Source organism: Adiantum capillus-veneris, chromosome 14 (assembly GCF_014529385.1).
Source record: "Adiantum capillus-veneris isolate H3 chromosome 14, ASM1452938v2, whole genome shotgun sequence".
Lineage (NCBI taxonomy): Eukaryota > Viridiplantae > Streptophyta > Polypodiopsida > Polypodiales > Pteridaceae > Adiantum > Adiantum capillus-veneris.
The window spans coordinates 95,209,370-95,218,902 of NC_140944.1; the positions used below are offsets into that span (position 1 = coordinate 95,209,370).

General features: G+C 45.4%; 1 protein-coding gene across 1 annotated transcript; it reads right to left on the reverse strand.

The window, feature by feature from the left end:
* Window positions 1–2,874: 2,874 nt before the first annotated feature.
* LOC147442785 (filament-like plant protein 4) lies at window positions 2,875–8,886 on the reverse strand. The gene is made up of 6 exons (XM_086528826.1): window positions 7,876–8,886; window positions 7,473–7,644; window positions 7,186–7,366; window positions 4,609–6,826; window positions 4,425–4,491; window positions 2,875–4,074 (listed from the first exon to the last, which is right to left on the reverse strand). Exons 2-6 carry the CDS (start codon window positions 7,623–7,625, stop codon window positions 3,124–3,126), a joined length of 3,570 nt encoding a protein of 1,189 aa, XP_086384952.1. The 5' UTR covers window positions 7,626–7,644; window positions 7,876–8,886; the 3' UTR covers window positions 2,875–3,123.
* Between the last annotated feature and the right edge of the window lie 647 nt (window positions 8,887–9,533).

Genomic DNA, 9,533 nt, shown 5'->3' on the forward strand with positions numbered 1-9,533 from the left:
AAAGGCGATTTTGTATGCTTGTGAAATTGTTTATTCCCAAACACTCGGGGGAGAGCACCTCAACACTATCTAACACGGGATATTGAATCAAGTACAACCGGTGGGATCTACGATGTTGGAGTGCAACACATTTTTCGGGAAGCTCGGACATCGTTCGATTCGATGTCCGATTTGTCTTTGTTACTTTTATTGTCCTTTCATGTTTACTTTTTGGTTCATGTTTACTTTTGTCGTTGTTCGAGTTCACTTTATCGGAGAATGGTTTCGCCTTGGGAACAAGCAACCCCAACATCGAACTGCCAAGCAAAAGGTCTCAGGTTCGAGTCTCCGAGGGGGGGGACGTCACGGGTCAATGCGCTGACTTTTTTTTCAATCATTCGTCCCCCTCAAGATCCCCAAACCGAGTCCACAACCGTCGATCCCACCGCCCTGGGGTCATTAAGACCCCATGTTAGATGGTGCGAAAAGAAGGGGGGGGGGGGGGGGGGGGGGGGGGGGGGGGCACCCACCATAGGTGCTCCACTATACCAAGTTTTGTGTGTTTGTGTGTGTGTGTGTGTGTGTGTGTGTGAGAGAGAGAGAGAGAGAGAGAGAGAGAGAGAGAGGGAAAAGAATTTTAAATGCCATCCAAACAATCCCAAAAGACCACATACATCTATCCCACAAGTCTTGAATTTAATACCTATTACTTAAAAAAGAGAAAGGAAAAGAAGGGGTGCGGTCAGTGCGAAAGTTGTCTTAGCAAGAGTTGATGCACACACGCTTAGATGAGTCCAAGAAAAGCCTTGAATCCCCCTTTAACCCCTTTCAAGGGGGATGCAAGTTATAAACTAACTTGCTGGTAGGAATCCCAAGGCCATGCTAGCATCATACAAAGTGTTGATTGAATACTTGACCAATGTTATGGATGCCCAATGGTTCATGTAAACCCCCCCCCCCCCCCCCCCCCCCCCCAACAAAACCAAAAAAAAAAGTTAAAGGTTCACATCATTGTTAGGAAAAAACCAAGGTCCAGTGTATTTTAACTGGCGGAAATTGTAGAATCCCGGTTAGATTTTGAGCTTGCCTTTAAGAAAACCGAGAAATTTACACAAGTTTTAGTGCAATTGCTGGCAAAAGCTTCAAATTTTGACCTAAAAACCAAGAGAATTACAAGTTTGCCCTTAATTTCATCGGTTGGGGAAAATGCATATCTCTAGCTATGGTTCCCGTTGGCATTCTAAAACATTTAAAATAAAAGCAAAATCAAGCATGTACTTATGCAAGGCCTGTGCATTTTGAAATGAAAAGACCCATTGAAGGCTGTGAAATGAAAAAGACCCATTGACAAACTAAACCCTATAGAGGATTTTAAATGTTCACATGAAAAGAAAAGTACAATCGGAGTAAGAAATATTAAAATTTTGAATGTACCCCTTGACTCTTTTCTCTTGTAAGTTCTAGGCCTAAGACTTCTTTTACAAAGCTTTGCAAAAAAACAAAGGAGAGAAAAGAGCACATACAAATCATACGCCCATTCCCAAGGAAGCTGTATACAGACAGAAGGCTATATATATATATATATATATATATATATATATATATATATATATATATATAGAGAGAGAGAGAGAGAGAGAGAGAGAGAGAGAGAGATTTGATTGACACAAACAGACAGAGATTGATACATCAAAGAGTTCCTTGAGTCTTAATGTAGATTTAGATTAGGTACTTAGTTGCTAAAGGGAATGTAGTCAGATGAACCATTGAGTGCATTCTTTTCTAGATTCGTGGAAGCTCAAAGTTTGCACTATAGACCAGTGCTCAAAAAAAACTTATTTCCACAAACTTGGCAAACCTACATATGTGAAACAACAGAGGTGAATTGATAAAACTTGAAAGTTTTCACATCGAATTATACTATTTTTTTCAAAATTTTGTAGGTTTTCTCACTGTCAAATATAAAGTTTAGAGGTAAATTTCAAAATTTATAGGTGGGATTACACTAAACCTAGGTTTTTTTCGAGCACTGCTATAGACATCACAAATCTCTTACACACTACAAATCTCTTCGCAACATCCATCACTCTATAACTCTCTTCACTGTGAGGAGAGGCTATTGCACAAAAACACCATCATCCAACTCTCTGTCTCTATAGCTTTTCCGTGTATCTAGAGGAGAGCGTATCAACCTCTAATTGACATACAAGTCTCAACAAGCTTGGTGTAACAACCCAAGGGCACATTAACTGCTGAATATAAGTAACTGCGGACGGCTTACGAGTGCTTCACAAAGTAGACATGGAGAAAAGATCATCTCCGGAAGAGAATATGCAATCAATTGGCCCTCGAACCAGACAATGCATAAGATTTAGCCCCGGTGTTCCTCATAGAGAGGAGGCCCTACCCAAGAGGCCCCAAACACGGGCTCAAGAAATAGTTTTAATTTTAATTGGATGCTCTTTGAGCCAGCTTTTGTACCAAGGGCAGATCCACCCTTTTTGTATTTGGCAGTGCAAAACGACAAACACGTCCGTGAGCGCTATGAGCGCTACCGGGGTCACTTGGCCGCACTCGAATCCATGTCCCAAGTCACGTGGGTTGAGTGCTCAACCAACCAAGCTAGCTCCTTTGGACAAAAGGAAGGGTGCAGCAAAATAGATTGCAGATCAACCCTTCTAATTCTTGCTTTCATAGTCTAATCACGAAGAGTAAGCATCAAGGCAAAACAAACTCCCAACCATGTGAACAGGTGCCAATGAAGAACTATAAATAGATAACCATAGTTCGTACTATGTAGGCCAGAATAGATTGGAATATGACCTTTTGATACATGCCCATTGCCCCCACTTTAATAATAAGTTAGTCAACGTCGACTACAGGTTTAATAAATACTTGCACAACTGGCTTCCTCCTATATTTCTTTTATTTGAAAGTGACATCTTTATGACAGGTGTTTCTCTACAAAAGCCTCAACATCCGAAAATAACAGGAAAATACAAGGCTGCTAGCTCTATACAGAGGCTCGTTTTTTTTTTTTGGGTTGGGGGTCCACGTCAGCAGAAAAGCCCAAAACAAGTCAGCGTTGCAAAATGCCAGATAAGCAAACGTGCCTCGGCAAATCAAGGCCACGTCAGCACGTACTCAGCGATGGTTCTTGGTTCTGGAGAAGAGCTTACCAAGTGCAGAAGGCTTCGAGTTCGAGGGCGCTTTCGACTCCGTAAAAAAGTTATTACTCTCAGATGCCGCAGCATTCATTGACTCAGTCAAGCTGGTACGGATGGCAGTACGGCCGGACGCTCGCCCAGCACCTAGCTGCTGCTGCACGTAACGGGCGGGTGACCTGGCAGGAGAACTCATGGCAGTGTGGGGAGGGCTGTACACAGTCAGCGCCAGCTGGCCCTCTTCCTCCTCGGGTAAGTACCCAGGGGCCCACGTGGGACCTCCTCCCTCGTAAGAACGCTGACTGTACTGACAGCTAGGCGACACGTAAGCAGGGCGGCGCTGTGCAGGTTGCTGGTAGGTGTGGTGATGGTGGTGTGGAGCATGCTCTGTTTCCGGAGGTGGGCCCCCATTCTGGTGGCGGGCACCTTTGGTGTAGCTCCCATTACTGTGCCCTGCCCAGCCTCGGGGTGTCTGCTCTAGCATCTCCTCGTTATAAGCTCTCGTTCTCATCCTGCCATTTCCAGCACTATTCCATCCAGAATGTATCTGCATAGCTGGTGGCGGCGGCGGTGGCGGTGGCGGCGTCAGCATTCGAATACGGCGACCACTATGGTAATTCCCTGTTGCCACCATGGGTGCCCTTGGCGACAATGTGAGCTCACCATTGTACCTCCCATCGCCATTATAGCTTTGATGATGGTAATTTTGATGAGAATTTGCATGATGCTCCATGCTCCCTGCCCCATTCTGTAGCTCCATCTGCATCCTTTGCTCAATCAGCGATGCGGAATCCATCGACACGGTATCGAAAGAGCCTCCTGGTGAGAGCTCTGTTGGTGGTGATGACAAGGCACTCAGCTGCTTCCCTAACGCATGAATAGTCCTTTGACATTCAGACAGCTTTTCTTTTGCAGCCACAAGTTCGCGCTCCTACACAAGGCAGCCAAAGAAGCACTTTAGGTTTGAATTACTGCAAAAACAACTGGTTCCCTCAAGACATCAATGCAAATTGAAGCTAACTCTTTGCTGTCATCAAAGTGAACTGCCAGCCTTCCCAAGCTTACATACAACTCTCAAAATGTAAAAGGTGTGGCCTGGCTAAACTAGAATTTTGTCCTGCTGAGAAGGTTTTGGACTCTAGGAGGATTGTAGCTCACTTAAGATAGTGTTTCTGTGAGCACATAAGTAGTTAAGAATGGCTTGCCTTGTTGTAGCTTTATTTCCACCACTCTGTACATAACAATTACCAAATAGCACAAAAAGACAAGAGCTTTACATACCTTTCCCAACCTCGTATCCTCGTCATCTGGTACCTTACCATTACATTCATCCTCATAAATTAACCGGCTGCAATATGCAAAAGAGAGACAAATACCACTTCAGAATTCGATATACAGCTCCAAAAAAAGAGCAACACGAACGCTTCAGTTTGAAATAAAATGGAACAATGTGATTGGCACATACCCTCGCAACTGACACTCCAGCTCTTCACACTTCACCGCTGCTAACCCATGAACCTTCTTCTCCTCGGCCAGCTCCAATGTTAGCGATGCAATACTGGTTTGCAACTTGTTTACTTCTCCTTCAGCTTCCCGCAACTTACCCTGTAGCTCAACCTTGATGGCTTCTACTTCAGACAAATTTTTCTCTATGGCATGCAAGCCTGCTACCTTGCTTTGAAGATTGATGACAAGATCTTTGCTTTCACCAAGTTCAATCTTTGTCCCTCCCAATTCCTCTGAGATAGAGGCGATTTGCAACTCCAATTCGGCCTTGGCATCACCCATTTGCTGGAGCTGATCTCGAACTAAAGCGATCTCACTCATAAACCCCGCTGGAGATACATCAGCCAATTGAGGACTACTCACCGCACTTACTGACCCTAGAAGCTCTTCCAGCTCTGCAGACTCCAAGTCACATACTTCACATAAGATAATTCCAAACCGAATCAAGAACTCTGATACGGCTGATTTTCCCTCTAGAAAGCTATCCTTGGATGTGATCAGGGCTTGCTTTTGCTCATTCCATGCTGGTGCCAGTGTTGTGTCTTTAGAAGACCCATTTTCCTGCTCCGATGGGGAGTCCGCATCCACAGATAAAGAAGTTTCTGGTTTTTGCTTGCATCGAAGAAACAAAGCCTCCAAGAGTACAATGAGCTCAGACAGAACACTCCGCAAGGTTGAAACGGGGATAGGATTTACAAGTGACAAATCTTCGGAGATTGCCATTGTAGCTGGACTGCTTGGTAGCATACTGCCACACGATCGGCGTGCTTCTCCTATTCCTTGGATCACCTTTTCCAACTGCGCAAATTTCTGATGAGCCGTATCAAAGGAGCTCATAAGAGTCTCTGTCACTTGCTTGTCGTAATCCCCATTCTCAGACTTCATTGACCATACCTGATCTTCTATAGAGCTGAATTTACAATCCAGCTCCTTACACAAAAGATCAAGCTCTTGGAAGCATGAATCAGTCATAGCAGATTCACTAGAAGAGTTGTCAGATTGATTAACCCCCTGACTCGCAGCAATTTCCTGCTTTGAAGCAGGAGAATCGTTCGCTTGACTTGAATCAGTGGGCTCTTTGACCTCTTCCAATACTGGCTTCCCTTTCTTGAACAGAGCCAGTTCACTAATCAAGGCAGATGCCCAGGACTCCGCACGGCTAGCTTCTTCCACATTGCTTGCACTTGTTACCTCCTCAGACGCAGATGTGATGCTCGGCTCAGTATTGGTGTTGACATCAAAAACGTTTGTTCTGGTCTCCTTAGGAGTTCCCTGCAAAGATTCAATATGATCTTCTGCAATGGAAAGCTTGTTGGCAGTCTTGGCACACAACATTCTCGATGCATGGAGCTCCTCATTTCTCTTAGAGAGAGCTTCCTTGAGCAACTTGGTCTCTTCCTCCATGGATGACATCCGGTCCTTCAGCAATTCAACATCTCTGCTACTCGTAGAGACTTCACTTTGATAAGATGATGAGAAGGACATGGAGCCATTAGTGAGAGACTTGCTTGGTCTTCGTTTCATTTCACCGGCTCCATTCTCTCTACTCGATGGCCCTTCGACTTCTCGTCGCATCTGTGCAATGGCAGCAGGACCGGGCAGCTTCTTCCTGACAAGGTTTCTTAATCTTTGGCAGTCTGCTTCCAGCTTGGCAACCTTCTTTACATTGTCCAAATGCTGCTTATGGGCTGCATCTGCCGCCTTCTTATTGCATTCCACTTCCTCATTCCTTATCTCTAGCTCTTTATTCAGCACATGCAACTCATACTTCAAAGCAGAGATCTCTTTCTCTAAAGAACTCACCTTGACTTGTAGTACTCTCCCTTGAGTTTCTGCCCTCTCTTTTACTTCGTTTGCGTCTAGAATCTTCTTCGCCCTCTCTTGCAAAGATTTTGCCATGGCACTATTCTGTGCTTCGGACTCCATCAGCCTCCTCTCCAACTCGACTTGTTTCGCATCCACCTCTGCTTTTATCTTCTCCCATTCTCTTGTTTTGGTCAAAATGGTTTCATCTATCTTCTTCTCTTGCTCTTCTTTGACATGCCTAACCTGCTTCATACATTCTTTCAATGCCCCATCAAGATGCGCATTGCGGTCCTCTAGGATAGTCTTCTGCTTCGAAGCTGCCTCCAGCTCCTGTTTATAAGACAAAGCCTCTTTCTCCGCTTTCTCCCATCCTGGCATGAACAAGCAGATTATAAGAGCTACATAAAGAACAGCTCCATAACTGGTCCTGCCAAACTACTATGTCGAACCCTCTCTCGTGAGCAAAATCCTCTGAAGCGCACTTCAGCAAAAATGACGCCGCACATGTAAACCCTTTGATCATCCATGGATCATGCTCATACACTCATAAATACTCATGACAATTAACAGTGCTGATCATGGCATACAATCCTTGATGAATCCCCTTCAATTCCCACTCAAAACCCTTAAACCTTCAAGACACAGCCATACACTCCAAAAGCTTCACAAAAATCAAGCGCACTCTAACGATCAACCAAAAGAAGGTAAAATGCGTGCCCAGCTTGCGTACCCAAAACTGCTTCTTCCATGACCTTCTCATGCTGCTTAGCCGTTGCTTCTTTTGAGGCTGCATCTTTGAGAGCATTGCTCAGCTCTTCCTTGAGGACCTTAAGGTTCGCCTCAGCTTGTTCACGCAAGCTAATAGCCTCTGTAAGGCGATGGTCTTCGACAACTGTAGGCACCAAGGTCTCCTGTGTTTGAAAAAACAGCTGCTGGTCTAAGCCTCTTTGTGCAAATTAAATGTAGAGGAAAACTGAGAGAAAGGAGTACCAAAACTTCAAAGATTGAGAGCAACACCTGTCTCCCATTTGGTGCATTTGATGGCAGGGTATCATATTTGAAGGAAGTAGCAGGTGACCCTGGTTGGGCGGGCGAGAGAGAGAGGGCAACCTTATCCACTTTAGGCATGGATTTCTTTCTCCATGGCCAGCTAGCTCTTCTCTCTGCCATAGCTACAGAAAGCTTTTACCTGCAAAAGCAGAGCAAATTGTCCCTCATACTATGTTAGTGCACCAAGCCAAAAGAGCCTCTCTTACATATACTCTCAATGCTTGCAAGTATGGCAAAGTAATTGTGCTTGCTTTGTTCAGCGCTCAGCACCCAATTAAAGTAAATGGAAGCGCCCTCAATCAGGGTGGGGTTTGTTTTCCAATGATTGTGACTGCCAATGAAAAGAGGAAAGAAGGTTATGCGCACTTACTATGATGGAAATGATTGATGGAGATAACTTCAAGAAGGGGGAGAATCGCTTCCTCATATACACCGCACTGTGTTCTTCTTCGCTATTTTTCCTTGGGAAAATGTGGGTTGAGAGAAGAGATGAATCAAGTATATAAACACTTTGAGTAGGAAATAGGGGCCTAAGGCAGAGACGGCAGGCAGAACAGGGTAGCTGAAGTTGAGGGGATTAAGGGAATGATTGCCATTGAGATTAAGGGAAAGCAGGGAAATGGGTAGAGTGAGAGTGTGTGTGTGTGTGTGAGAGAGAGAGAGAGAGAGAGAAGAAAGCGTGTGCGTGTGTGTATTAACAGAGGTGGGGTAAAGAAGAGTGTGCTTACAGAGGGACTAGCTTAGGGGAGACCGTTCCTGTACGCTCATGGAGTCACGCACGGAGAAGAGAGTGTGAGAGAAGAGCGAGAGTCGAGGGCCAGCTTTCGATCATATTAATAAACGCGTTTCTCCTGTGCAGCTCCTGTGCAGAATGTCACCCCAAAAGCCCCTCCCCCGCACCCAAAGCTTGCCATCCTTGCGCAAGCAAAGCTGCTGGATGGAAGCTTCACTATATGTGTGCAAATTGTAGTACATCAGAACTTGAGAAAATACAAAACAAAAGGGATCGCGGAGGGGCCTGTCTCTGTGTGTGTGTGTGTGTGTGTGTGTGTGTGTGTGTGTGTGTGTGTGAGAGAGAGAGAGAGAGAGAGAGAGAAAAGAAAAGAGGACAAAGAGAGGGAGGAGGGACATGAGAAATCGGCAAGGGGCCACCAACAAAAATCTATAAACCAGTGGCTTCCAAATAGAGGTCCACAGTGGGTCTTGCGAAAAGAAGGCCAGAGGAGGAGAGAGGGGCAGGGGCTACTGAAGAGCAGGGAAGGAGAGAGAACAAGGGCTACAACCCACAAGTAGAGGGAAGAGGGAGGTGTAGGCTACCACCAACCCGAGAGTAGCCCCCACTATACTAGCCCAAAGCCGCCGCGATCGAGGGAGGGAGGCAAGGAGTCAAGGGAGGGACACCAGCGCAGCAACAAAAGGGCAAAATGCAGCACCGTTGACGAGAGGGCTCACCAAACAGACTCTCTCCCCCTCTCTTCTCTCTCTCACCCATCTCACGTAAAGCTCCCCCTAACGTATGCACAACTGTCCACCCTCATCACACACGTACAGGCCCACACACGCATAGCGGCATTGTTCCCATTCCCTTGAGAGTCCGTTCTCATGGCCTTGGGAGCCGTTACTTTGTGGACAACTCTTACATGTGTCCGGTGTTTCTCTATTGTAAGCTGAGGTGGGCAGCACCTTCAGCCCAAAACGGCTAGATGAATGCCTAAATGTAGGAACTTCACGATGTACACCTATGGTCTGGTGTAGCTTCAACACCCTACAAATAGATGGAGGCAAAGACGTATAAAAGAACAATAGATGCTTTTACAGAGCAGGACTCCCTAAATCTTAGCATTCTCTTTTATCATAAGAGCGCCCATAAATTATATTAGAAACAAAACCAAAAAGTTACATCAAAGCCCTTGCAAGAGTCAGGGGGGATATCAAACACATCATTACGGAAGGTTTAGTTACATGGTGCTCACAAAGAGACACATACATCATAATCTCTTTCATTCAGCAATCAACAAGTCCAGTTGA

What these genes read in the sequence shown, in the direction of transcription:
- LOC147442785 (XM_086528826.1), bottom strand. Translation starts at nt 7,625, where the DNA reads ATGGCAGAGAGAAGAGCTAGCTGGCCATGGAGAAAGAAATCCATGCCT. An exon ending in CTGGAGTGTCAGTTGCGAGG is followed by an intron (nt 4,492 to 4,608) that starts GTATGTGCCAAT and finishes TGCATATTGCAG; the next exon opens with CCGGTTAATTTATGAGGATG. An exon ending in AGGATACGAGGTTGGGAAAG is followed by an intron (nt 4,075 to 4,424) that starts GTATGTAAAGCT and finishes TGCCTTGTGTAG; the next exon opens with GAGCGCGAACTTGTGGCTGC.